Source organism: Zingiber officinale, chromosome 6A (genome assembly GCF_018446385.1).
Source record: "Zingiber officinale cultivar Zhangliang chromosome 6A, Zo_v1.1, whole genome shotgun sequence".
NCBI classification, from domain to species: domain Eukaryota; kingdom Viridiplantae; phylum Streptophyta; class Magnoliopsida; order Zingiberales; family Zingiberaceae; genus Zingiber; species Zingiber officinale.
In genome coordinates, this window is record NC_055997.1 from 88,172,731 (window position 1) to 88,200,568 (window position 27,838).

Here is a 27,838-nt window from a genome sequence, read left to right on the forward strand (position 1 = left end):
AAGTTAAGTTAGGGAAAACATATGCAATAAAAATAATTTATTTGCAATTAAGTCCAAAGATATTTCAATTTAAAAATTATATACCTCCCCCTAGACTTAACATCTGTCTCCCCCTTTGATCACATAAAAAATGGGGTTTTATTTAACAAGTCTAAGGTAAATTCTAAAAAATTTTAAGTATAAAAATGTTTAAGCAAAATGGCTAAGTAAAGACACTCTTCAGAATTTTTCTTTCGAAAAAAATTTAAGTAAAACATTTTTAAAAAAATCATAAGTGTTAACAAAAATTTCTTAGTCAATTTTCATAAAAAAAAATTTTGAAGGCAGTTTATCATAAAAAAATCTTAGTCAAAAAAAAAAATTTAAGGTAATTTTTTAAAATAAAACCTAAGGAAAAAAAAATTCTAAATCAATTTTAAATATTTTCTAACATAAATTGAATAACTCTTTTAAAGCATTAAGTAAATTAAATTAATGCTTTTTCAGTTAGTTAATTAAACTTTTCATTTCGATACTTGACTTCTAGGTCGTGGCGAGACACTAGACTTTCTTGGTTATTGGAGCAACAATCACTTCCTTAGACAAAGCCTCATAAAGAAATTAGTTGTTTAATTTCCTTGCTGAAAATGCTATGTCTAATTTTAAATTTAAATTAAACAAGTTTTTGGAACTCAATAGAGGTTCCTTCCTACAGGGTTAATTAAATATTTTCTAATTACATAGGCCTTTGATATTTTTCTAATTTTTGATTTTGGTGAAATCTATAATACCAGTTTAGTCCTCTATAATTTCTAAAAGTAGACATATTTGAACCATTAGACTTTTTCAATCTTTCTATTTCTTCTTTTAGTTTTTCATTTTCAATTTTCAATTTATCTAAATCCTCTAAAAGACATGATTTTGTCAAAATTCTTTTTGTTTCTAAAATTTCATTTTCTAATTTGGTATTTTTATTTTCTAATTTATACATGGATTTAGTCATTGCCTTAATACCAAAGTAAAGTTGATCAGGGGTAAGAGGCATACCTCACTTATCATATCAGACTTGAAACCTGAATCTCCCCCTGCATCGCTGCTTTCATCTGAGGTCGCTCCCCCTTCATCGATGCTAGGTTATGATGTGCTTTGCCCTTCGTAGCTTGCCATCAGCGCTAGCCCAGCATATTCTTGAATCTCGGACTCAGATAATGAAGTGTCATCCTAAGTAGCTTTTAGGTTCTTGTGCTTCTTGGGAATTTTGCCTTTGTCCTTCTTTAGTTCTGGGCAATCCTCTTTTAGGTGTCCTTCCTTTTGACACTAGTAGCAACACATCCTTCTTTTATTTCTTGGATTCTTTTTATTCTGCATTTCTTTGAATTTATTAGATCTAAAAAACTTTTAAAGTTTCTTACCATGTATGCTTCCTGATCGTCTTCTGAATCTGACTCGGGTTCATCCTTCTTGGTTGCATTTAGTGCAATCATCTCGCTTACTTCCTTTGTTGTCCTGACACACCTGGTTTCATGCAATTCAAGAGTGGAAAATAGTTCTTCTAAAGTACTTACCTCCAGGTCTTTCGAAATGTAGTAGGTGTCGACGATTGATGTCCAATCTGAAGTTCTGGGAAATGCGTTGAGTGCGTAGCGTATTGTTTCCTGATTTGTTACTGTTTCTCCGAGGTTCTCAAGACCAGTAATCAGTTCTTTTACCTTTGCGTGTAGACTGACTACCTTCTCACCTTTTTCTAGTCGGATGTTCATTAGCTTGTTCCGGAGGATGTCTCTTCTAGCGAGCTTCGCTTCGGACGTGCCTTCGTGGAGTTCCAGGAACTTCTCCCAGAGTTCTTTGGCAGATGAATAGCTTCCGATGCGGTTGACCTCTTGAGGCGGCAACACGCTCATCAGGTGATATTCCGCACGGTTGTTTGCTACAGACTCATTCTGCTCTTTCTTTGTCCAATGACTCTCTTCTTTTTCTTCTCCATCTTGATTCATCGGAGCTACAAAACCATACTTCATAATAATCCGAATTTCAAAATCAGTTCTTAGGAATACCTCCATACGTCGCTTCCAGTCTGTGAAGTCCCCCTCAAATTTTGGTGGAACGATGCTTGGTCCGACCATCTTGCTGTTTCGATCGGCAGTTAGTCCTCCTAAAGCGCCTTTCTCTGATACCACTTGTTGGTTCCTTTGGAGGTTAGTAAGAGGGGAGGGGTGAATTGCCCTACAAAAATTAAACCAAAAACCTTTCTCGGATATTCAACTAATTAACAGACACTTGTAATAATAAAAAGAAGAGACTAAATGAAAAGATCATATACAAGAGATTTACTTGGTTTGCAATCAGGGGATTGCTAATCCAAGGAAAGTAAGCGCACTATCTGATGATCTCCTTCGGACGGAGTAGCCTCTTTACAGCGTTGACAACACAAATAAAAAGAAAAGAAATGAAAGCACAGAGAAAATTGATTACAAGTGAGTTGATTTAACTGTGCAGATCAGTGCTATATTTATAGCACTGGTCGGGGCGCCCCGAAGGGGTTCCGGATGCCCCGGGGGGATAAAATTTTATTCCCCACTGATCAGATCGCATTTGACACGATCCTGGTCAAAATCCGGGTTTGAGCGCCCGGAAGCATTCCGGGCGCCCCAGACTGCTCTGGGTGCCCCGGACTGCTCCGGGCGCCCCGGAGCAAAAAGTCAACAATTGTTGACTTTTTGTCCGGGACCTCTTCTCTGGTTCAGTCCTACCTCGGTCTGGGTCTTTCGCTCCAACTCCACTAGTTTGGGTGATCTCGGCCATCCGGAATAGGGCTCACCCGAACCCAAGTTCCGGCCTTCTCCTCGAGCAGCCTTCCTTCTCGGTTTCTCGTCCCTCGAACGCCGTGCACGTTCTTCTCATCCACCGGTGTACTCTTCCGCGGTCACCTCGTCCCTCAGACGCACCGAGCCCGTCGGCTCTCTCCCGTGCCGTCCTTCTCGCTAGCCGCGTCTTCCGCTCGAGTTCCTGTGTTCCTAAGTTCCTGCACACTTAGACACAAGGGTTAGACAACGCAGGACCTAACTTAGCTTGTTTGATCACATCAAAACACCTTGGGATTCCAACAGTTAGTAACCAATAAAGGGTGCTTGTCCGAGAAAGAGACAAGATGTGAAAATTTGATAAGTGTTGTCGCCAACCATCCCGATCGGCACAGAGCTTTGACTGAAATATAGTCGAGCGACGACTCTAAACCTAGGTCAGATGATAGCCAAGTGGCGGCTCTAAACTCAAGTCAACAAAAAAAACTTCAATGTTCATTGTAGTCGAGTTGCGATTCTAGGCTCTGGTTAATAAGATGAGGAAGAACGGAGACTATGAAGATAATGTAAGCCGAGCAGTAGCCCTAGAATAGAGAACGCTCAATTAGGGGAAGGTCATCGAAGACAATACTTGTCCAGTTAGTCGGACTTAGAGTCTCCTTCGACTAGATTTGAGGGGAAGGCTTGTGATGCAGCAATAAAGAGGGTCCACCAAGCGTGGGTCAAAGGCGGAGACAGCAACCGATGTGGAAGTCAAAGTCAAGGTGGTTAGAGGTGGTTAACGGTCCCACCAAAAAAGGCTAAGTGGAACGCGACACCAACTACCGATCAGGCATAAAGTGTCCGATCGACCAAGTGGCTTGTTTGAACATAACACTCGTCTGGCCAAGAGCATTATGGAAAGAATAACATATGCTTGTTACGGATCAAAGAAACATTAAGGTGACTGGATGTTTGTTTGGTCGGGCGGAAACAATATACTAAACCAAGGCACTGCAGGGAAAAGCAGTAGAGGTTGACCGAACAAAGGAGTCCCAGCCGAGCAGCTACCCCGCTGTGCCGAACAGTGGAACCATTACTATATTTCCTAATTGTTGGTTGGTCCTGGGAGGATCGTACCGGTTTTACTGTATAAAAATTTTGTACAAGTGTCGAGCATTTTCCTAAATAACCTATTGTGTTCCAAACGGAACTTAACATTATTGATTCCAAATTTAACTTATCTGTTCTTAATGGTTTAGACTTGGATCACAAGCGGAACTTAACACTATTGATCCAAATCAACCTAGGTTATAAATTCAATTAAATATTAATTTCTAAAATTGGCTTCCAGGACTGCATGGCGAGACACATGGCCTTCTTGGGTATGGGAGCATCCACCACCGCCTAGACAAAGCCTTTTAAGGAAAGCTAATATTTAATTTTCTTATATAACTCTAGGTTTAACAAAAAAAAAACAATTGAATCACAAATTTGAAAAACAAAGAAAAACACAAACTCGAATTACAATTCGAAAAACTAGAATCTAATGCCTCTTGTGTTTGGAATTCATACAAAAGAAAAACTAGTATGATGCGGAAAATAATTACTAGTTATACCTTCCTTTGTATGCAACAACCTCTTGATCTTCTACCGTATTCCTATTCTTGTCCCGGACGTTGTGTGAGCAACGATCTACCGAGATGAGAATCACCCAAGCCCTTCTTCTTCCTCCTTGCTGTTAGGACCAAAAGTAGCTAGAGGGGGGGGGGGGGGGTGAATAGCTCGTCGCGTTCGCTCGGTGCTCTTCGTTGCTTGTTTCTTCTTGGATGTGCAGCGGAAAATACAGAAACAAACACAAACACGCTAACACTAGGATTTTACTTGGTATCCACCTCACAAGAGGTGACTAATCCAAGGATCCACACCAACGCACACACCCTCCACTATGAATAACACTCCTTTATGGTAACTACCAAAGGCGGAGAAGCCCTACAACACTCTCAATACAAGAAGAAGAAAGGGAAATACAAGTTAAGCAAAAGCTTACAAGATGTGCCGTAAAAACCCTAACCCTAACTTCTTCCTCTTGCAATAGATCCGCCTCTTGACTTGGAAAGCCTCCAAGAACCTTCAAGAACTGGCGATCACGTGCTTGTAGAGAGCTGTGGAGGAGCTGGAATGAATCTGAGAAGAGCTCGTAAAGAGATGCCGAAGACCACGCTCGCCTGCGGCTTTAAACCCGACGCAACGGTCGGATCCCGATCGATTCGAATGTTCCCAATCGATCGGGGAGGCTTTGGATCGATCCACGGATCGATCCAGAGCGCCTCTGTGCTCTGGAAACGCGCCTGGATATCGCGCGAAGCAGCCGCGTCCCAATCGATCCACTGATCGATCCAGATGTCCCAATCGATCCACTGATCGATTGGGACATCTGGATCGATCCACGGATCGATCCAGAAGCTTTCTGTTCGCTGGGACAGGTCTGGATCGATCCAGCCTGGATCGATCCACGGATCGATCCAGAACTTGGTTTTTGTCCAAAACCAAGTCCCAAACATCCCTAACCAACATTCGGTCAACCTTGACCTGTTGGTATGTCATGCCTAGCATCTAGTCACTCCCTTGACCTGCTAGGACTCCCTTACCAAGTGTCCGGTCAATCCCTTTGACCCACTTGGACTTTTCTCTGTGCCAAGTATCCGGTCAATCCCTTTGACCTACTTGGACTTTTCTTTCATGCCAAGTATCCAGTCAATCCTTTGACCTACTTGGACTTCCCAGCACCAGATGTCCGATCATCCTTGATCCATCTGGATTTTCCCTTGCCTGGCTTCACTCACCAGGGCTTTCACCTAGCTTCACTCACTAGGACTTTCACCTGGCTTCACTCACCAGGATTTTCACTTGGCTTCACTCACCAGGATTTCCATCTGCCTAGCTTCACTCACTAGGACTTCCTTCTGCCTGGCTTCACTCACCAGGACTTTTCTTCTGCCTGGCTTCACTCACCAGGACTTTCATTTTGCCTAACATCCCAGTTAGGACTTCCCAGTCAAGTATCCAGTCAACCTTGACCTACTTGACTCTTCTTCAATCAATATCTTATTGTCAAACATCTAAACCTAAACCAAGACTCAGCTTGGTTACCCAGGTCAACCTTGACCTGAGGGATATTGCACCAACACTTGCAAGTTTCAGCCAAACCAAGAATCCTCCAAGGATGTAGAATTTCGGCCACCACCACCAAGCTCCAAGGGATGCAAGAAACAAAGACTCCTTTTTCTCCTTCTTCTCCTAGCTAGAACCGGCCACCATCAAAAGTTCCAAGGGAAGGATGAAACCAGCCACTAAAGAAGAAGAGAAGAGGAGAGGGAGAACCTCTAGGGCCGGCCACAACCAAGGAAGAAAAGAGAGGAAGAAATAGAATAGAGTCGTTACCCATGAAGGTACCTCTACCCCCTCTTTTATAATCTTTGGTCTTGGCAAATAAGGAAATTTAAATAAAAACTTCCTTAATTCCTTTGCCATGAAAAGGAAAATTTAATTTGATTAAAATCAAATCCTTTTCTTAGATCATATGGTCGGCCACCTTCCAATCTCTCCCAACAAGGCAAATTTTAATCTCAAAATTAAAACTTCCTAATTTGTTTCCGGAAATTTTTAAATAAAAATTTCTCTAATAATTTTTCCCTTCATGGTGGATTATAAAAGGAAATTTTATAAATTAAAATCTTTCTTTTAAACATGTGGATGATTTCCAAAAAGGAAAGTTTTCTCTAAAATTAAAATCTCCTTTCAATCTACAAATAAGGAAAGATATTTAATCTTTTCTTAATCCTTTGTAGAAATTTATAAAGGAAATATTTAATTTTAAAACTCTTTTTTAAATCATGAACATGGTTACAAAAAAGGAAAGTTTTTTCAAAATTAAAATCTTTCTTTCAATCTACAAATAAGGAAAGATATCAAACTTTTTCTTAATCTTTTGTAGAAAGCTATAAAAGGAAAGATTTAAATTTTAAACTCTCTTTTAAAACCATGGAATCCACATAAGAAAATTTAAAAAAAATAAAAATCCTTTTAATATGATGTGGTCGGCCACCTAAGCTTGGACTCAAGCTAGGGCCGACCACCACTTGGTTCATCCAAGGATTAACTTAGCCGGCCCCTTGCTTGGGCTCCAAGCAAGGCTTAGCCGGCCACCTTAGGATGGGTATAAAGGTGGGTATATGTGAGTATAATACTTTATAAATAAGAGGCTACGATAGAGACTGAGAGGAGGAATTGGTTTTGGTCTCCCGATGAAATTAAGCTTCCCGTGTTCGCCTTGAACACTCAACTTAATTTTATCAATAATAATTCATACCACTAAAGAATTATTATTGAACTACCGCACCAATCCCAAATTATATTTTAGGCTCCTTCTTATTATGAGTGTGTTAGTCTCCCTGTGTTTAAGATGTCGGATGTCCACTAATTAAAATGAGTTACTGACAACTCATTATAATTAATATCTCAGTTCAAGAGTAGTACCACTCAACCTTATTGTCATGTCGGACTAAGTCCACCTACAGGGTTTAACATGACAATCCTTATGAGCTCCTCTTGGGGACATTATCAACCTAGATTACTAGGACACAATTTCCTTCTATAATCAACAACACACACTATAAGTAATATCATTTCCCAACTTATCGGGCCTATTGATTTATCGAAGTAAATCTCACCCATTGATAAATTAAAGAAATAAATATTAAATATATGTGATTTGTCATTATATTAGGATTAAGAGCACACACTTCCATAATAACCGAGGTGTTGTTCTTTTATTTAGTCAGTATAAAAAGAAACTGCCTCAATGGTCCTACTCAATACACTCTAAATGTACTAGTGTAATTATATAGTCAAGATAAACTAATATCTAATTACACTACGACTGTTCTGATGGTTTGTTCCTTTCCATCTCGGCCGTGAGCTACTATTTATAATTTATAAGGAACTAATAACATGATCTTCTATGTGTGACACCACACACCATGTTATCTACAATATAAATTAATTGAACAACTATACTTAGCATATAAATGTAGACATTTGACTAATGTAATTCTTTATTTATAAATAAATGTTTATACAAAAAACTAGGATTTTAGTATACATTCCAACACTAATATTCCTTTGGGAGGTAATGTTATTGACAACAGGGCATGGTCAACAGGCTGATCGTACGATGGAAGCTTCTACTGTCTCATCAGGGATTTACATGTCCTGTTAAGGTACGGTGTTAGAGATACTTTTCTGACATGTCCTTTTATACGACATTTTGGAGAATGTACTCACGCCTTGAGGAGCGTGCATGTCATCCACTACAGCCCTATATAAAGGGGGTTCCATGCACCGGCGGAGGTACGCGCTATTCACCATTCACACTTGTGCTTACTGTTGCTCCGCTTTCTTTTACCGTTCTAGTGACTGATTTGAGCGTCGAAGGGTCAACACCAAAGACCCTTTTCCTGGCTTGACACTAATGTTTCTTGTGTTGCAGAGCGGAGCGAAGTCTACACGCGGTCAACTTAGAAGCCACATCCCCAGCTAGTTTTCTTCATAATTTTCAGACAGGATCAAATATTATTAAAAATTAAAAAAAAAATATTCAAAGACTCTATTAAGGGCCTAAACAGTAGATTTTATGTCCGAAACTTAACCGTTACAAGTTTCTCAATAAAAAATAAAGGTTTTTGAATTTAGACATGTAATTTTTGATAGAATTTAATTTTGAGTCCTGAATTAAAAGTTACGATGTAATTGTGATATCAAATCTATATTAGTTTTTGATTAATTAATGAATAAATTTGAGATGGTAAACGCCTAATGTAAAATACTACTACTACTAATAATAATAATAATAAAACAAATAAATAAATGGTCCATGTTCACCATACTCATAATTTGAGAAAGACTTTTCAGGGCCTATTTATACCATTTCCCTGACCCTCTCATTCCTCACCATTCTCCGTTTGCCTCAATTATCTTCTCCATCTCCCCTAATTCCCTTTCCTCATTAACTCCTCCTCCTCCTCCTCCCTCTTCTCCAAGTCAATTCTGGTCTCCATTCCCGCCGGAGGAAGGAAGACGTCGAAAAAAACAGAGTATATGGCGCAAAACTTAATGGAACACTGCAACCAATACGACGACTTCTTGTCGCGGCCATGCACGCTGGTGAACGGCCCGATCATCGTCGGGGCTGGGCCGTCCGGGCTGGCCGTGGCCGCAGGCCTGTGCCAGCGAGGGGTGCCGTTCGTCATCCTCGAGCGCACCGACTGCATTTCCTCCCTCTGGCAGCGCCGCACCTACGACCGCCTCAAGCTCCACCTACCCAAGCAGTTCTGCCAGCTCCCCGACCTCCCCTTCCCTGATTGCTACCCGGAGTACCCTTCCAAGGACCAATTCGTCGAGTACTTGGAGTCCTACGCTGCCCGCTTCGCCATCAGCCCCCGCTTCGACCACTCCGTGCGCTCCGCCAAGTACGACGACGCCGCCGGACTGTGGCGGGTCACCGCCGTCGTTGCGGGCTCTGAGGTGGTGGAGTATATTGGGCGGTGGCTGGTGGTGGCCACCGGAGAGAACGCGGAGAAGGTGGTGCCCGAGCTGGAGGGGCTACTCGATGAGTTCGGCCGCGACGTGACTCATGTCTGCGACTACAAGTCCGGCGAGCGCTACCGGGGTAAGCGCGTGATCGTCGTCGGCTGCGGAAACTCCGGAATGGAGATCTCCCTCGACCTCTGCGACCATAATGCCTCGCCATCCATGGTAGTGCGCGACTCGGTGCGTGCTCCGATCCGATCGATCATCCTCCACCGCAAAATCGAATTTTTATTCGATCTGCGCTAACAAAATCGAACCTTGCCAACACTGCAGGTTCATGTGCTGCCGCGGGAAGTGATGGGGAAATCGACGTTCGAGCTCGCCGTTCTGCTGCTGAAGTGGCTGCCGCTGCGGGTGGTGGATAAGGTTCTGCTGGTGCTGGCACGGGCGGTGCTGGGAAACGTCGCCAAATTCGGGTTGAAGCGGCCTTCCGCCGGTCCGCTCGAGCTCAAGAACACGCGCGGGAGGACGCCGGTGCTGGACACCGGCGCACTGGCCAAAATAAAGTCCGGCGAGATCAAGGTAGTTCCGGGAATCAAGAGATTCTCTCCGGGGAAAGCGGAGCTCGTGAACGGCCAAATCCTCGACGCCGACGCCGTGATCTTGGCCACGGGATACCGCAGCAACGTTCCACTATGGCTTCAGGTGCTCATTCCGACGAACTAATCTTTGCCTCGTGTTGCATACACTGAATCGAAAGAAGCTGATCCACTAAATTCTGGTGCAGGGCTGTGATTTCTTCAGCAAGGACGGGATGCCGACGAGTGCTTTCCCCAACGGATGGAAGGGTACTCGTGGGGTGTACGCAGTTGGGTTCACAAGGAGAGGGCTCTCCGGCGTTGCTTCAGACGCAGTGAGGATCGCCGACGACATTGGCATGGCATGGCAACAAGAGACAAAGCTGGGAAAGAGGAGATCATGCTTGACCCCGTTCTGAAGTCATCCGATATGGCATACATGCATCTTCTATACTACAAAGATTGGGTGTACCGTCTACTTGTACATGCACAGAGACCAAGTTTTGATGCATAAATACAACACCTTTGTGTCATCTATTCAAAGAGAAATTACTGTCGTTGAAATCCTGGGCACCGAGCTTAAAAGATGGCAGAGGATCTTAAAAGATACGTTAAAATCCAAGATTCGATTATGTCTTCAGAAGAATAGGAGTTAATTGTTTTAAAAGTTACTGCAAAATTCTAGTTACTGAGCCATTTCTTCAATTTTCAAAAAATGAAATCAGTTGATACTCCGACAGAGTTTGTCATCGTAAAGACATGGTTTAATTTTCGGATTGTACCGATACTATTTCGGATTATTTCGTACCAATTATTTCATGCTTTTATCTAGAAAGGTCATTTAATTTAATTTAATTGAGACTGAATAAGTCCTCATAATTTATTTTGCTTTACAATAAGAAAATAATCAAATCAGTTAAGTTTAGTTTGTCACACTGTTTGGCGATTGAAAGCGATTTGTTGATGCCAGTCCCTGAAGAGTTAAATTATACGCGACTATTAGCCTTTAGTGTAGTAGTCAAGTTATAGGAAAAGACATGTTTAGACGTACCAAATTTCAATCCTATGACTTAATATGACAAACATCCTATATCTTAATCACCGCACCATTCCAAAATGACTTTTACGATGATAGCAAAGCTATATAACAATCAACTCAATCGGATGATTCTTAATAAATATTATGCTCGATTTGTGATCAACTATTCATAACTCATCAGTCGCTAAGATTGCTCTCAAATATTTCAAAATTATTTCAATTTAAAAAACTCACAACTCTTGGCTAAAAACAAACACGCACATAAAATTTATGTTTAAATGCATCATTACCCTCAGATGATATTAAAAATATGAGATTGATTTGAAGTGAAAAAACTTATTAATAGTCTTAGGAATATTAAAATCATTTTAAATCAAAATTATTATATTCCTATGACCTCCTGAGTGTAATTATGCACTCAAATTTGGATTCTATGGCCTAAATTAAGAGATATGAGTTTTTAAAATTTTTATAATCTTAAGATAATTTAGCACAAGTCCTTTAAAGAACTTATGTATGTAATATTTACCAACATCACCAAAGGAGTCCTTCAATATTTTAAAATTTTAAACATGGCATAACTATCATGTTTTGATCAAAATTCACTGATGACCTTATAAACTTTAAAATCATTTCAAACCAAGACCATTATCCCAAGAGCGTATTGAGCATAACTATGCCCTTAAACATGGATTCCATAGCTTATATTGATAGATATGGATTTTTTAAATCTTCATAACCATAAGACAAATTGGTTCAATTTAAGTTCTTGTGGAATCCAAGTATGAGTGGATGGTTACACTAAAGAGACTGCCAAAAGCGTGATTGTCTTAATTTGAAATGATTTCTAGGCTCTAAGACCATCAATGAGTTTTGACCAAAACTCTTTGATGGCACCTTATAATATTTAGAATTTTAAAATCTTGACATAATCTCAACTAGGGGAAGTCTAGGAATATCCTTTGGTGATATTTGTGAGTAATTATGACATGCCTAGACTCTTTAATGAGCTTATCCAAATTATTTTAAGGTCATGAAGATTTAAAAATCCACATCTCTTAATTTAGACCGTGAAATTTAGGTTTGAGAGCATGACTACACTTAGGAGGCTCCTAGGAATATAATGGTCTTAGTATAAAGCGATTCTAAAGTTCTAAGGTCATCAACAAGTTTTGACCAAAATTGTAAATGACCCTACCGTGTTTAGAATTTCAAAATCTTAATATGGTTTGAACCAAAAGAGTCTTAGGAACTCTTTAATAGTGTTAATGAGTAAGTATGACATACCTAAACCCTTTAATAAGTTTGTATCAAATTGTCTTAAAGTTGTGAAGATTTAAAAAACTCATATCTCTCACACTAAAATTGTGAAATTTAGATTTGATGACATAGTAATACTCAGAAGTCTCCCAAAAATATTCTTGTTGTGAAGTGATTTTAGGGTTCCTAAAGTCATAAACGAGTTTTAGTCAAAACTCATTAATAGCCCTATAATGTTCAAAATTTAAAAATAAAGAGTCCTACGATCCCTTTGATGATGTTGGTGAGTAAGTATGACTAATCTATGCCCTTTAATAAGTTTGTACCAAATTATCTTAAAAATATGAAAATTTTAAAAACTCACATATCTCAATATAAGTTAAATATGGAATCCAAGTATGAGGGCATGGTTATACTATGGAGGCTCTAAGAAGTGTAATAGGTTTAGTATGAAACGATTCGATGGTTCCTAAGGCCTTTAGTGAGGTTTCGGAAAAAATCATTAATAATCCTACAATATTTAAAATTTTAAAATCTTGATATGGTATAAAACAAAGGAGTCACAGGAACCCTTTGTTGTATTGATGAATAAATATGATAGACCTAGGCCTTTTAATGAGTTTTGTGCCAAATTGCCTTGTGAAAATTTTTAAAATTCACATTTCTCAATTTAGATGGTAAAATTCAGATCAAGTGCATAATTATAGTAAAGACTTCTAAGAGTGTAATGATTTTTATTTGAAAGGATTCCAATGTTCCTAATGCCATTAAAACTCATTGATGATAAAACTTTGAGATTCTTTGGCTGCTGTGTAATGGTCCAAACAACCAATTGACGAATTACAGATAATCGAGAATAGTAAATGTAGAAATCGATGCATCATAAAGCAAGGGCATAATAGAAAACGACTATACGATCTCATAAATATAAAAATTGAGTATGCGGGATATTCCAACAATATTGTATATAAAAAAAAATAGTTTGCTGTAAGAAGCCCTCGTTATACAGGATTATAAGGAAATATCCATTATACACAGTTTTATTCTATATTTTACAAAAAAAAATTGTTTCTAAAATATATGGTTAAATAAATTGATGAAAGAAAATCCATCAAGTCCTGCTTTCATTGCCATGATGCAAGTTATATATGATCGGGACGTATCATAACATAGACCAGTAGGCTGCCAATGATCATGTAAAAAGGTATGAATGGTCACTAGCCCTGGGCGTACAAAGATCCAAAACTAGGCTAAAAAGGTCACATGTGGTGTACTAATTCTCATAATTAGATGGCGATTCATGATGTTGCATCCCTAACAACTGAAGGGGATGTTTGCAGATAAGTAACCATCGACCGTTCTCTCAACTTCAATCACTTTATTTCCGATCCATGCGCCTGTGCATTGATGATACAATCATATGCTTGACTGAGAACGAACGAGCTAGCAAGAGAAAAGGAGGCTGGCTCATGCGTGCAAGCCGAAGCAAATGCGATGGATCCATTTGAATTGCTTGTGTTTTTGTTGTCCTTTCGAACTGTTTGCGACGATTCTCTTAGCTCGTACGTGCTTGTAAAACTTCGGGGGAGGAATATTCAAACGTGATCATAGAGGATAACGAAGAATTGAGGTGGTGGTTAAGTTGTCACAAAGGTTGTAGAATAATATTGTTTCCAATTGAGTATCACATTCACGATGACATTGAATTGGCCTGTATATAGAATGAACAAACACTCGACCGTGCGCCACAAATGTGCATTGGCTCCTTATGTAATCAAATTTAAATAAAACTCAAATACAAAAAATATCTGGCCCAAGGAACCAAACTTGAATCGAACGAACCAGGCTAAAACCAAAGAAAAAACCTATTTGAACCGGTCTTAAGTTAAAAAAAAAAAAAAACAAGCCGACCGTTTAAACAAACCGATTTTGGGTCGAACCGGTTACTTTCCTGCGTTTTCGTTCGTGCCCCTTTCGATCGACAGCCGCCGCTGGTGCCCTCCGCTCCGGCCTCCACCTCGAAAACTAAGACGGCGCCGGCGCCCTCCCTTGCCACAAGGTTTCAGTGAATATAGACGAGCGCCTCTTCCGTAGCCACGCCGCATCATCCTGTTCTTCTCCTCCGCCGGTCTCGGTTGCGCATCACCCAGGTGAAGGAATTGGGGAAGCAACGGAGAATTTGGACCTCTTTGCCTAGTAATCCGTGCTGTTTGCAAACGTAAGCTGTTTCCTGCTCTTTAAAAATTCGGCGGTAGTTTTATGATTTCATTCTTATTTACGCTGAACAGAGCAGCTCCTCTTTAGGGTTGCTTTTATCTATCGACTATTTAGTATTTAGATATAAGTTTGATGGCTCGTTTTCACTCTTCTATGCGAGATACAAAAGTTTTCGGCAGATTTTTATTAGTTCAGAATTTTTCATTGACATATAGAATGAACATTGTCGATCCCATGTCTGGAGGTGAGGGGGGTTGCGTTAGACCTCGACAATTAATGAAAAATAGTGTTAAGATCTTAGGTTGTCACTCATTATGGTATTAGCCTCCACAATCCATGTACCGCAATATGTAAAGAGTGGGCTAGAAGGTTGCTGCGACCCATCGACACATCATTGCTTACATGGGCTAGAGGTTCTGACATTGTTGTGAACCACTTCGGGTAAAGAAGTTAGTTTGTGATTACAAGATTAAGTTAGCATCTTGAGAAATAGGAACACCTCTACTAAAAAAAATACTAGAATTTATAGTTGTGATTGTTTGGAGAAGAATAAAAACAATATACTTGTAGGAAAAAATAGGTTAGAGAAAAGAATAGGGAAATAAGTAAGACAAGCTTTGAATATGGTATATTTAAAAGAAATATAAAAATTATCGTAGATGTAAAAAAAGATTCAAGGATAGAGTTGTTGAAGTTGAGAGAGTTTGAGATAAAATTGTAATAATAAAGTTAAATTTAGGAAATAAGATACTAAATTTTGTAAGTCCTCAGTGAGGATTTAAACATAAAATAAGAAGAGATTTTCAGAAAAAAACTTTATGAAATTATGAGCTCATGCTTACATGCTTATGATTGAAAAAATTATACTTTTAGGAATTTTGATGAACATATAAGGAGAGTGAGTTTCTGGGAAATATAAAAGTGTATATGGCTTTAGATTTAGGGAAAGAAATCAAGAAGATATTATGATTTTGGATTTTACTGCATCTTATGCTCTTATGATTGAACAAGTAATGCCTGATTGAACTTGCTTCATCTTTCTTGTTTCTTTTTAGGAAGTTTGAGATTTGGCTATTCAGAATCTAATTTGTTTTTGTTTAAACTGGTCATGCTTTTTGGTAATGTTGTTTGATTTAAGTTTTGTTGTCTTATATGTTTCTAGAAAAAGTTGTGAACATGTGAAAGAAAATTGTCAGTGATGTTACTGTAATGTTAAGTTCCTGTTTCCTCTGAACCAAACAATATTCTTCACGGACTATGAAAAGTCTTAACAGAAATAATAAATAGGCAATATCTCGAAACTTAAATTCTTTGTAGCAACAATCTGCTCTCATTATGATGATTTTTTTGTGACTATTAAACTTAATATTTAAATTTTTAATGATATCGTTCTTTGGTAATTGTTTTCTAGTTGACATTCACTCCATCCTCAATATGTTCAAGAACACATTCCAGTCTGGTTTCTTATCCATTCTCTACAGCCTTGGGTAATTTTACTTTTATTTTTTTAAATCCCTTTCTATAATATTTAGTTGCAAGTTGGCTGACATGAAGTTACTATCTATGAATCTTTAAACAGGACCAAACCTCTGCAGATATGGGACAAAGAAGGTAAAGACGTTTTTCTCTTTGTAGTGAAGGGATAACAATGATGCTTGTGAAATCTATGTGATGCAAAAGAAACTGTATGTCAGTTATATCTTTACTAGATATTTCAGGTTTAAGTTTATTTTCAATGCATTGAATCTCAAGTTTACATAGCTGCCACATATGCAAGATCAATATTGTCATATGTGGCTGCTATGTTATATGTAGAAGTCCATCTGCTTGTCTCCTTCCATCTCTGGCTTGGCAGCCACATGTGCAGTCCAGACATCTTTTTAAAATCCTGGGTAGATGGAGACAAGCAGGTGGATTTCTAGTTTGCAAAAGAGGATACGATAAATCTAGAGGAAGAAATCATTGAATTTGATTTGAAGAGGAAGTGATCAACATCACGAGCAAAGGAAGAAATGAGAGATTTTGGTACCATGAGGGAGGGGGAGGCTATAATCAACACCTTGCCCATGCCCTCCCCTCAAACCAAGAGCACGAGAAGTCCTGTTTTCTTTCTGATTGGGCACCGTGAATTCATGAGCCATCCTGTCACCTAGACTTGCATACTTTCAACCAAATGCTCTCCCTCACTGTTCAGATTTGAAAGACTTGCAAAGATATCTAATACTTTAATCTGTTAGTATCAAAACTGAATACCTTAATTGTTAGTAACTTAGTATAGGAAGTCCATACTAATTTCTTTTCAATTCCCTCTTAATGCCTGGCTTTTGGCTTCTTTCACAAACACTCTATGCTACCCTTCACTTGTGTGTTTTTTATTATTTTTTTTGTTATGGCTAGAACTTAAATTCATACAACAATGCTTTCCCTTCTCCATTTGAAACATGACAGATATCTCTTCTTTAGCAAATTGAGTGCCTCAAAGTTAGTGCATCATGTTCACAGGAATGAATGCTTTTTATTAAAACCTCACATCCTACGGATGGGATAATCAAGATTTGAGTCTTAAGGAGTCGGCGTATTGTATGAATATAATTTATTAGACAATTTTGGGTTTTTAGTAGTGACTAAGCTAATTGAAATCTGAGAATTTTTTTGCAGTTGTCAATGGACAGGTGAGACGACTACAGGATGAAGATATCCAATCAAATGTTCTTGAAATAATTGGCTCAAATGTGCAGTCAACTTATATTACATGCCCAGCTGATCCTAACGCGACTCTTGGCATCAAGTTATCTTTTCTGGTCATGATCGTAAAGAATTTAAAAAAGTATTTCTCTTTTGAGATACAGATTTTGGATGATAAGAATGTTCGTCGCCGTTTCAGAGCTTCAAATTTTCAGGTGTGTAGTTTTCTTTTTTTCCCTGTTCTTTTACTCATTTATTTTCCTATAAAATATGATAATTGTAATAATTGGATAATGTTAATATAAAAGGAGGAAGAGACAAAAAAAATTATATAACCACCGATGGAATGAAGCTGTGGTGACAGAATTTTTCTTAGAAAGAAATAAGATATTCATGTATATTTACTCTGCTTGCAGTCTGTTACCCGAGTGAAGCCATTTATCTGCACCATGCCTATTTCACTGGAAGATGGATGGAACAACATTCAACTAAACCTTACCGATTTAACGAGAAGGGCATATGGCACTAATTATGTGGAGACTCTGAGAGTGCAGGTCCATGCAAACTGCCGTCTCAGAAGAATTTATTTCTCTGACCGACTCTACTCAGAGGAAGAGCTTCCACCCGAGCTGAAGTTGTATCTCCCAATGCAAGTAAGCACATCCTAACCTTCACCTCCAAGCACACTGCTTGCTCATTGCTTTTATTATTCATGTCTCCGACTGTGCATCTGTTGCTAATTGCAGAAGCACAACACCTAACGAGGAGCATCATAAGAAGAAAAAAACTCATATGTATTATCTACCAAGGTGCCACTTTTTACGTCTGTGAATCTAGTTTTATTTAGTTGACTGTGTCATTAAGCCAATTTTCCTAAATCTTGATATAGTCATTTATTACTGTCTGTTGCCTTGAAGTAGCACATTATGTTGAATTTACTACTGTTTTACCAACGATATGGGTTGTTTTTTCCACGTAAGGGTTAATTTCAGTTTAGTTCTGCTGTTATAATGTTTTCAACTGTCATCTCTATCAATTGTCCGCGTAATTGGTGACAATAGCCTGTGTCCTCTTGTTTACTATTTGTTTGTGATGTTAACTCACAAAAAAAAACAGCTTAAACTTCTATGGTGAGTTTGGTTCCTGTAATAGAATTAGGAGGAAATCAGATAACTAAGATGGATTCAGCAAAGAGATATGTATACCATATTGAAGTATTTTTATATATAGTATTTCATCAACTTGATTGATATATTCAATTTGCTAGGCTAGTTTACCTTGACTTCCTCAACCTGCTTAGTCCGCTCACCTTGCCGGAACCCTTCTGGTTGGATTGCTCGTAAGTTTGCTCGGTTCTCTACGTTGCTCAGCTTTTTTTGGGAACATTCAGCCCATGTAAACTGCTTTGCTTCCATGCCCTATTTATTTCAATTTACTCGCATATCCCATCTCCGATTCTCATGCCAATTTGCTTGGACATCTCAATCTGGTCTACCTAGCCTACTCACCCAATGAATTCGTCTAGCTTAATCCATCAACTCGATTGATTCTGTTGGTCTAGTTGGCTTTGTTGGTTCGTTAGTTCAATCAGTTCAGTCAGTCTATTAGCTTGACCAGTTTAACTTATTGGCTTCTTCGACGTATTTGTCTCGCTTGACTTGCTAAACCTTTTTATTAATTTGGTCAGATAAAGTAAGAATGTTTGGATGTTTATTGAACTGGTATAAAAAACAGCAATGAAAGACGAGTAATTCTATGGAAATTAGTACTTTTAATAGATTTTTAAATCAAATATAAGAATTATTCCTTCACCACCTTCCCGAATCTCAATTTATAAAATATTTCATTTCCCCAAAATACCGCCTAAGCACTTGAACAGCGACAACATAGAATCAATCATTATTTATAAATGCGATTCAACGACTCATCATAAACTACAAGGACATCATTTAAAATTCATTATTAAAGTATGTATTCCAAAAAAATCAAAATCAAAATCATATAGATTACATCCAATTAATGAGTTTGTCTTGAGACTCAAGTAATATCACGCCATTTCTTTTTCTCAGCAAGGCTTCTTTCAGGGTGCATTTATAATTTTCAAATATCGAGAAAGTTCAAATTGAGTTACTCTTATCACCTGGCGTGTCACACAATTCATCAAATATTTTTTAATGAATTAGATTGCTTTGTGTAACCCTTGGACCAATCCCTATCCCTTCACCATGGCTTACACAAGTCATCAAATTGGCTTATTGCACAGGAAGTTGCACATCATACTGAATTGTTTGCATTCTGCACAAATTCTTCATGACTTATGGCTGTTCCCTTCATAATGAGAGGGTACATCAGTTTCCACACTGTGATCACAACCGAAATAAAACTCGGTTACAGAAAGATAGAAATAGAACTTCAGACTATTGTGGATTATCCAATAACAAGAAAGAAAAAACTAGTGGGAACAACAAGAAGCTGTGAAGTTGCAGAACGTGTTATTGTAATTGGAGGTTGTGGTGAATAAAGATTAGTTAGATGAGTTTTTTGCTGAACAATACATTATAGGTACATGAATGCCAGTTTCAATTTAATTTGTAACGGTACCAGATTCTCATGTGAGTCTATGTGCTCGGAAGTTTTGGAAGGCTGCTTGGTCTTGATGAAGAATTTAGATTAGGGGATGCATATATGTTTCGCTTTGAGCAAGTTTCTGAAAAATCTAAATAAGCAGTAGCATATTCATGATGTTCCCAACACTCATAGGATTTGCCTAATAACAAGAGTAAAAGTGGATTTTTGCTGTGAAGATGCATCAACTTGAAGAATCATAACACTTGTCATATAGTTCCTAAATTTTCAGCATTACATGTCTTGAAGCTTATATTTTTGGTTAAATTTGGAGACTTGATTCTAAACTTTCTTGTACATGAAAATGACAAATGAGGACTATGTCACTTACAGTATATGCTGGCAGCAAGACATTCATTGGCAATTTTAATCCATGTACTAACCCAGCCAACGTCAATGCTCCATCTGGTGAAGTCATGGAACCAATTTAAGTGCTAATAGAGACAATATAGATTACCCTTTGAGTGCCCAAGTTGTAAACAAACTGAAAAGGATGTGAATGAGCCTTACTTTTTGGTTGGTTGGTTTAGTTGCCAGTTAATGAACAACATTGCAAAGTACATAGATCCCATTGAGAATATGAAGTGGAATGTTGCATAGTTATAAGGTGCATCATCTGCAGATTGAACCTCATTTTTTTTTAACTGTAGGTAAGAAACAATAACTGTGGCTGTAATCATACATTACAATTTTCACTTCCAAGAATATAGAAGTGCATACAATTAAAATGTAATTGTTGTTTACCTGAAAAGAGTTTGAATCTGTCCCAGTTGAAAAGGTTGCCATTACGATTGCACCAATAGCAATAAAGAAACTCTAGATCAAAAGCACCAGAAGTTAACATTCTCAATCAAGATGCTTCTTCTTCATTACTTCATGCTAAGAGAACTAGATGATGACTGGGTGACATATTGGCAAATTACAAAACAAGACAATACTAGTGAGGTGCTTTTTTTAAGCCAGCAAAATCTGGTAACTGCAGTCGCATGTTAAGATAAAACGATACAAGTAGTGATAGTAAATCTTACAAGTATAGTCGTCATGTCATCTCTGTCCGTTCTCTTTCTTTTGTTACATTTCTCCATAGCAGGTTCACTGCAAGAAACATGCAATACAATTGCGGTTATCTTGCAAATGAAATCAGTACTATTGAGTCGGGTGCAGCAGAAGACTCAAGAAAATCAGGTAAATAGCCATGAACCTGATTCATACCAAACTTGATCTACAAGCATCCACATTGCTCTGAACTTGACACAAACAAACAAACAAAGCACCCAAAGCTGATCGAAACTTGATGAACAGGCATCATACCCATGAGATAAGAGATTTTTGAAATATTGTTCTACAATATTAACACATTGAGGATCCCCTTACTAACAAAATATCTCCTAGTAATAAAGATAGTTTGGAACCTACAAGAGTCAACCATTGGAAAACAATAACTCATGTTCATAAGGTACACTATAGGAGTGCTAGTTCATGGTTTGCCATTGAAGATAGATTTGGTGCACAGCGACGGAATTGGGTCACAACGAGATTGTAGGGAATTGATCAATCAACTTTAACACTATGGCAATCGAATTGCTCAAACGGTGAAGATAGCTTTTATTAAACATCTACTAATCACCCCTCCAAATTGGAGTTATGTAATTATCTGGTTTAATTATGCTCAAGCACAAAGTTACCTTTTATAAAACTCGACAAGAACCTAATTTACACATTCTACAAAATTACAAACAAGTTGATAGAATTTTTATCGTACTATACCTATGAATTGCAGACCAGCAAAGGAAAACAATGTATGAACCCATGATTGCAGAAGATAAAAGCCCTGCATTAACCTATTAAATAATCCAAAAAGAATCAAGTCACATTGGTTGAAGAGGAATTATACGAAGAGGAAACAAAATAGATAGATAGTACATTATATACAGTAGTTGCACATCTTGAATCAAAATGCAGAAATTTTTTCTTTTTAGTGTTAAGTAGCCAGTGGCATAGGTAAAACAGGAATTTACAGTAGTCTAGTAGAGCATACCTTAGAATGAAGCGATACGATCATTATAACTGTAACCAATGCAGTTGTCCATGTGATGATGAATATGTTGATAATACAAGTTGAGTCCAGTGCATACACATAGTACATCATAATTATTCCAAAGAATGAAGCAGTGTAGAAGACAGTGGACAAGAACAGTCCAAACAAGCCACTGAAAAAGAATACAACAAGAAAAAGAAAATGTGATCAATCTAATGCAGAACATCCAAACATCAGAAAGAATGAAACACTTACTGTAATAGAATGCATATAACATGAATGCATTAATATCCTTTTCTTAAAAAACCACATACCATTTGTTTGGCTGCAAATCTGATATCCACTGACTGTCACACCATGAAAGGAAGTGAATCATACTAATGAGTTGTAAAAGAAGAAATATCCTGTACATTCACGCATTGAGGAGAAATGCTTTCAAGAGGTGACAAAATATCTCTCATGAAAAAAGTGAATGTGAATAAGCACCAGTGTCACATTATAAGCACTGCGGTTTAAAAAGAACTCCACAGAAACACCAAGATCATCAAATAGTCATTTTAATCAACTACTCTCAGATGAGATTTGTATTGCATAACTCTCATATTCATTTTAATCAAATATCGACGCAAGTCCAAGAAAACAACATGAGATTTTTGTTGCACAACTCTCTCAGATGTCTCCATAACATCCAGGAAATGTGCTCTCACCCTTCTTAATACTTTTGAGTGTGATAATTCTCACATATTTGTAAGGATTAAAAATAAAGCAAAAAATTATAATGATGATATCGGTCGTTCGTAATCATATATTCATATGATCATCATCAAACGGTATTTGTCCCCACTATTTGGGATCAAGTGAATTTTATCCCTTCATTGAGCTTTTAAAGGCTATACGAATAACAATATTGAAATATATTAAGTAATTTACCTTGAAATCTTCCACGCTAGTTCAGTCAACACTTTTAACTAAAATCTTTTGGGTATCCTTGAATATGTTTATACTATCTCAAATTATTTTCTCTCCTATCAATTTTTGGAGTTAAAAAAAAAAGCACGCTCCATCCAACATTTTATTCTTGAAATACCCCTTATCCAACGGTGTTATAACAGCTACTGATAGCTATTATAATGTGTAAAAGTTACTAAGTAAGTGCTATAATGTTGTTATTTACTTCCAATGTTAGCTGTTATGATGTGTAGAAGCTACTAAGTAACTATTACAACTACTTTAAAATAATTTTGATTAATTTAGAGTAATTTTGATGCAATTTAAATGATTTTAAGCAAGTTGTAAAGAGTATTTTGATATAATAGTATTCAGAATTTAAGATTTACAGTTCAAGATTTTAGAGTTTTGAGTTTAACTACAGCTATGTAATAGCTATTCATAGCTGCTATAGCGTGAAAATCGACTATTCATTTTAATCAAAATTATTACACACATCACTATTATATCAAAATTCTCTTTATTAGCTTGGTCAAATTTTTTTAAATTTCATCAAAATCACTTTAAAATAGTTGTAGTTAAATCTTAAACCCTAAATCACGTTGTAGCAGCTACCTAATAGCTTCTACATGTTGTAGCAGCTACTGGTAACCGCTATAACACTATTGGATAAGGAGTATTTTGGGAATAAAATTTCTAATGGGCACCCTTTTTATTTTTTATTTTTTAAAAAATATCCTTTTGATGATTTGTATAATTTGAGGTGTCTTTTTCTTTTTCCTCCTTTTTAGTAACTTCACACATTTATCGAGCCTTCATATCTACATAATACATTTAATTATACCAAGGTGTTGCTTCCTAATAAAAAAAAAGGCAGCCCGGTGCACGAAGCTCCCGTCATGCAGGGTCCCGAGGAAGGACCCATTGTACGCAGTCTTACCCTGTTTTTTTTTACAAGAGGCTGTTTCCAGGATTCGAACCCGTAACCTTTTGATCATATGACAACAACTTTACCATTGCGCCAAGACTCCCCTTCAGTGTTGCTTCCTAATAGCCCAATCATATGACTACTAGCTCAACCTTTCTTATTTTGTCTCAGGACCAATTTGGCATTTATTTCCTATTTGTAAGATAAGAAACCAAAAATATATGTTCGATTTGTAAGGGAAAATGTGCTACTATAATTCCATAGGAATGGAATATATTTATCACCTTTAGATTGTGGACTAGAGAGGATAATCAACTTTCAAATGAATTAATACAATTACAACATCAATAAAACAAAAAATAGACAAAGGAGAATTGCAATAGGAAGACATGTTTAATATTGCACAAACAAAAGGTTTGCCATTAAGAGATCTTAATTGTATGAAGACTGTATTTAAAGAATTAGAATATTACCCTGCGCCAATACGAGCAATTTCACCTGCAAAATAACAAGTATAATCACTTCATCTTGTTTCCCTCATTCATCTACTCTTCCAACAATTTGCAAAGAAATGAAAGCATACATTCCAGATATATTCATACTGTCAAAATGCTTTCAATGGATCATCTATCTACTATAGCTTATTAGAATGGAAGAAGAAAGAAAACTTAATGACTTAACTAAGTTAGCTAAGCTCTTGCTACATGGATTGGAGTAAAATTCACACCAAGTATAAAATGTTCAATACCTAATTTGCATTACCATATAATTGGATAATGTTTTCTGAGATGATGAACGGGCCCATTATTGACAAAAGATAAATCAAACATTTTGATGCCCACCAACTAGAATGCCATTGATTCCGAACTTCTTGCAACTTGTGAACACCCCAAGTAGTGACACCCATGAATGAGAAAAATATCTGATTTTTTAAACATGATAAGATTAATCACCGTAATATGTCACCAAAGTTTGCGATAGAATCAGTTTTTTTTAATACACACACATGTATAGAAATCTCATATTTGTTAACTACAAAGAAATCAATACCAATATCAATAATTCATTTTTTGGTGTATTTCTTGAAGAATTATGGAATTGTTGTATTTTGACAGGGAAGGATACAAAACATCCCAAGCTCAATCGAAGAACTCCTCCAGCATCAACACAGTTTTTTCCTTCAGCTCCACATACCCTTTTAGCTGCACATATAAAAAGTATAGATCATATGCAAGGGCATGACTACAAGCATAAGAGTGATTATTACCTTTAAGTTCTCTTTAGTTACATCACAAATTTGATGAGAGAACCCTTGTTAAATAGAATGTTCCATCGATTTGGTCAAGTATCAGCTAGATTGCTAAGAAGTTTAAATTATGTATTCTTTGCTATAAGTCTTGCATAGTTGGATTATTATTTTTAATATGCGCCTTCTGAATTTAAGGTTCTGCATTCAATCGAAGTTGTAATCCCTACTAGCTATTTAGTAGGGACAAAGTAAGAATTGTTCTAAGATAATACTGATGTTATGGAAAAGAGCCCCAAATTGGTTGATAAACTTATGACGAACCATTTGCAACTTACAAAGTAAGCGATGGGGAAGTTTATGGCCATAGTCACGAAATAACCAAGCCAATATGTTTGTTATCAAGAATATACACCCATAAACATATCGAGCTTCCAAAGATTGCTTCCTTTTAGTCGAATACATATCACTCTTTTGATTTATACTTGGGCCCTCTAGCCTTTGCTCATCTCCACAACTTCTGTCAATTTCCTCTACAATATTTCCAACAGATTCCATCTGAGAACACAAAGGAGGAAGATTTATTGTAAGTTAAAAATGCATTGATTTGAGAATCGGTTTAGAAAACCTGAGTGCCACATAACTTGCTAATAAGCTATCATAGGGACCTCAAAGTCTCAGTGAGCTTTCAGTTTGCAAAAGTGGACAACTAAAGTGATGATGAACTCAAGAATTAAACCTGAGAAAATTGGAACTCAAGAACAGGCAATGTGGATCCATTCATTTCTGACACAATTTAGTAGACAGTATTTAAGGAATTGGGATGTAGGGATGTCAAACATTAATTTCTTGGAGAAGAAAGAAACAATGAAGTATGTTGCATATGCATAAAACTTTTTATCCAAGAGCATACTAAGTTTAATTTGGGACAATCAAATTCAACTGATGGCAACGGATGGAAAACTGATCAGGACATCTAGTCATCCATGAAGATGCAAGAAACACATTACTGATCTTTAATCCATGAAAAGTAGAAGAAAAGAAAAGAAAATTTTTGGCCAACTTTCGCACTTATACAAAGAATGTGAAGCGCAATAGAGAACCTGAAGGTGCCAATCCGGAGCTGAAAAGTGCACTTTTCCTCTCCATCTCCGCGAAGAAGGCCCTTAAATAGCCCTACTAGTGCACATAAAGGAATTCCTCTTCCGTGGATTTGTGCATTAACTTGCTCGATCAGGCGGTCGCCGCTACCTCCAGAGAAAAATGAGCCATTGCGTTCTGCGGCGGATACAGGCGACCGCTGTGCGGCTCCTGCTCTTAAAAATTCGCTTCCGCTGTTGCCCCAAAGAAACCTCAACCTTTTCTTTTTTGGCCTTTCCCCAGAGGAAGGACAAATTTTACTTTTACGTCTCGAGAATTCTAAATATCTCAATTTAGTCATCGACATTCTAAATATTTTATGTGAAATTAGTGTTCGGAATCGCACCTAAACTCTGACCTCCCTTCCATTCTCATATTTGGAGCTACTTAAAAGTATTCGTAAAACTTGTAGAATTCGCTAAGTTCTCTAGTCGTGGGAATTACTTCTGCAATTGACTGAGCCGTTTGTTCTCCAGCTTTAGAAAAACATTGAAAAATGAATACTTTTACTGGCACAAACTTGGGAATTAGCATAAAGTTATAATATATATCATACAAACTTGATACCAACTGATGATTCTGTTCACTGATTACAAAATACATCAAGAATTAATCAAACAGTGATCACAGTTCTTGAATCTCATCCAAAGCGTAGTTGTTGGTGGAGACGCCTGCGTAGTTAACCTTGGTGAACCGAACCACGACAGGGTAGCGAGTCTTGGGATCCTGAACATGAACTGGTATTAATTAAATTTCTGCCACGGTGAAAAAAAGAAACAACAACTATTAGTCATCTACGTACCTGGTCCACGGTCACTACTGATCCAACTCCCTTGTACCAGTAGGATTCTTTCCGGAGTATCTTCACCTGAAATTACCAAGTGATTAGCGAGGAACAGAGAGCCGAAACGATCGAGTGCTTTTAAACGATTGCATGTTGTATGATACCTCTGTGCCTCTTTTGGGGCCAATTGGTGGAGGCGGCGGCGGCGGCTGCTTGGCGGCAGCTTTGGGAGCTTCGCCTTCGGCCGGAGGAGGAGGAGGCGGCGGCGGCGGCGGCGGCGGCGGCGCCGACTCATCCTCAGCTCGGACCACCAGCTTCCTGCTGGGCTTGGAGAAGGTGAGGGTGCGGAAGGGTGAGTTGCCGGCGGAGGGGAGACCGGAGGCGGGCGCGAATCTTGAGGCGGCGGACGCCAAGCTGAAGCCGGTGGAGCTCGCCATTAGGAACAAGTGTCGGCCAAGGAGACAGTGAAGTGTGGTGAGATAACACGAGGAGGAGCCGCTGAAGACCTCTCAATTCCTGGCAGCGTTATCTGCAGCGATGCGTCGAAGGATCTAACGCGTCCAATGGGGGCTTGACACGTCCTGATTTGCCTCTTTTGAAGGGATAAGTCAAACTCCATCTGGATTCTGTTATGCTAAATTGATTGGATCGCCATGGGACGGAGAAATTTCGCTAGAAAAAATCTCTAATGAATATATATACATATATGGATCATGGTTGTTCAAAAGTAGAAATGTCAGTTTAAATTCGATTCATTGGGTTGGTTTATCCTGTTAAAAAATTTAAATTAATTGGGTTGAAATTTTATTAATCTATTTAAAAATACATCGAGGTGGTCAATCCGCCTGGACTCACGACTCACATGGGTCGATAAGCTTAGATTGATCCATGGGTTGAGAAAATACTAAAATAATCACTTATATATATCTTGAATAGTCGTTGAGATCACTTAGCGCTTCTCTCATATTAATCAGAGCTAAGAATATAATGGCTACTCTTT

At 37.9% G+C, this 27,838-nt stretch overlaps 4 protein-coding genes across 9 annotated transcripts; 2 read left to right on the forward strand and 2 right to left on the reverse strand.

Annotated features, from left to right (window-relative positions):
• Nucleotides 1-8,801: 8,801 nt before the first annotated feature.
• LOC121996838 (probable indole-3-pyruvate monooxygenase YUCCA5) lies at nt 8,802-10,423 on the forward strand. Its single transcript, XM_042550967.1, has 3 exons — nt 8,802-9,590; nt 9,684-10,055; nt 10,138-10,423. The coding sequence occupies exons 1-3, from the start codon at nt 8,919-8,921 to the stop codon at nt 10,345-10,347; spliced, it is 1,254 nt and encodes a 417-aa protein (XP_042406901.1). The 5' UTR covers nt 8,802-8,918; the 3' UTR covers nt 10,348-10,423.
• Nucleotides 10,424-14,165: 3,742 nt separating this feature from the next.
• Nucleotides 14,166-24,874, forward strand: LOC121996836 (cilia- and flagella-associated protein 20-like). Of its 2 annotated transcripts, XM_042550965.1 has the most exons (7): nt 14,166-14,445; nt 15,856-15,931; nt 16,024-16,055; nt 17,103-17,344; nt 17,546-17,782; nt 17,876-17,938; nt 24,784-24,874. In XM_042550965.1, the coding sequence occupies exons 2-6, from the start codon at nt 15,879-15,881 to the stop codon at nt 17,888-17,890; spliced, it is 579 nt and encodes a 192-aa protein (XP_042406899.1). In that variant the 5' UTR covers nt 14,166-14,445; nt 15,856-15,878; the 3' UTR covers nt 17,891-17,938; nt 24,784-24,874. The 2 variants fall into 2 exon arrangements, with proteins under 2 accessions (XP_042406899.1, XP_042406898.1); XM_042550964.1 differs by lacking the exon at nt 24,784-24,874 and having other exon boundaries at nt 17,876-18,149.
• On the reverse strand, nt 19,054-26,303 carry LOC121996835 (probable serine incorporator). 5 transcript variants are annotated; one of them, XM_042550959.1, is made up of 13 exons: nt 26,018-26,301; nt 25,253-25,472; nt 24,794-24,870; nt 24,431-24,590; nt 24,142-24,166; nt 22,107-22,196; nt 21,793-21,964; nt 21,522-21,595; nt 20,783-20,849; nt 20,499-20,570; nt 20,265-20,398; nt 20,086-20,159; nt 19,054-19,489 (listed from the first exon to the last, which is right to left on the reverse strand). In XM_042550959.1, the coding sequence occupies exons 2-13, from the start codon at nt 25,470-25,472 to the stop codon at nt 19,404-19,406; spliced, it is 1,251 nt and encodes a 416-aa protein (XP_042406893.1). In that variant the 5' UTR covers nt 26,018-26,301; the 3' UTR covers nt 19,054-19,403. The 5 variants fall into 5 exon arrangements, 4 of the variants coding, with proteins under 4 accessions (XP_042406893.1, XP_042406895.1, XP_042406896.1 ...); XR_006116164.1 differs by having other exon boundaries at nt 19,425-19,489; nt 20,265-20,370; nt 26,018-26,303; XM_042550961.1 differs by lacking the exon at nt 25,253-25,472.
• A 240-nt stretch (nt 26,304-26,543) lies between these two features.
• Nucleotides 26,544-27,326, reverse strand: LOC121996837 (photosystem I reaction center subunit IV, chloroplastic-like). Its single transcript, XM_042550966.1, has 3 exons — nt 27,003-27,326; nt 26,857-26,922; nt 26,544-26,780 (listed from the first exon to the last, which is right to left on the reverse strand). The coding sequence occupies exons 1-3, from the start codon at nt 27,273-27,275 to the stop codon at nt 26,679-26,681; spliced, it is 441 nt and encodes a 146-aa protein (XP_042406900.1). The 5' UTR covers nt 27,276-27,326; the 3' UTR covers nt 26,544-26,678.
• Nucleotides 27,327-27,838: the final 512 nt, after the last annotated feature.

Bases quoted from the DNA above. Each gene is read 5' to 3' on its own strand.
- LOC121996835 (XM_042550959.1), bottom strand. From the start codon at position 25,472: ATGGAATCTGTTGGAAATATTGTAGAGGAAATTGACAGAAGTTGTGGA. The intron at 22,197-24,141 runs GTAATATTCTAA...GTGAATGTACAG, and splicing joins ATTGCTCGTATTGGCGCAGG to GATATTTCTTCTTTTACAAC. The intron at 21,596-21,792 runs GTATGCTCTACT...ATTATTTAATAG, and splicing joins TCGTATCGCTTCATTCTAAG to GTTAATGCAGGGCTTTTATC.
- LOC121996836 (XM_042550965.1), top strand. From the start codon at position 15,879: ATGTTCAAGAACACATTCCAGTCTGGTTTCTTATCCATTCTCTACAGC. The intron at 15,932-16,023 runs GTAATTTTACTT...ATCTTTAAACAG, and splicing joins TCCATTCTCTACAGCCTTGG to GACCAAACCTCTGCAGATAT. The intron at 17,345-17,545 runs GTGTGTAGTTTT...CTCTGCTTGCAG, and splicing joins TCAGAGCTTCAAATTTTCAG to TCTGTTACCCGAGTGAAGCC.
- LOC121996838 (XM_042550967.1), top strand. From the start codon at position 8,919: ATGGCGCAAAACTTAATGGAACACTGCAACCAATACGACGACTTCTTG. The intron at 9,591-9,683 runs GTGCGTGCTCCG...CCAACACTGCAG, and splicing joins CCATGGTAGTGCGCGACTCG to GTTCATGTGCTGCCGCGGGA. The intron at 10,056-10,137 runs GTGCTCATTCCG...ATTCTGGTGCAG, and splicing joins ACGTTCCACTATGGCTTCAG to GGCTGTGATTTCTTCAGCAA.
- LOC121996837 (XM_042550966.1), bottom strand. From the start codon at position 27,275: ATGGCGAGCTCCACCGGCTTCAGCTTGGCGTCCGCCGCCTCAAGATTC. The intron at 26,923-27,002 runs GTATCATACAAC...TGGTAATTTCAG, and splicing joins GCCCCAAAAGAGGCACAGAG to GTGAAGATACTCCGGAAAGA. The intron at 26,781-26,856 runs GTACGTAGATGA...GTTCATGTTCAG, and splicing joins CAGTAGTGACCGTGGACCAG to GATCCCAAGACTCGCTACCC.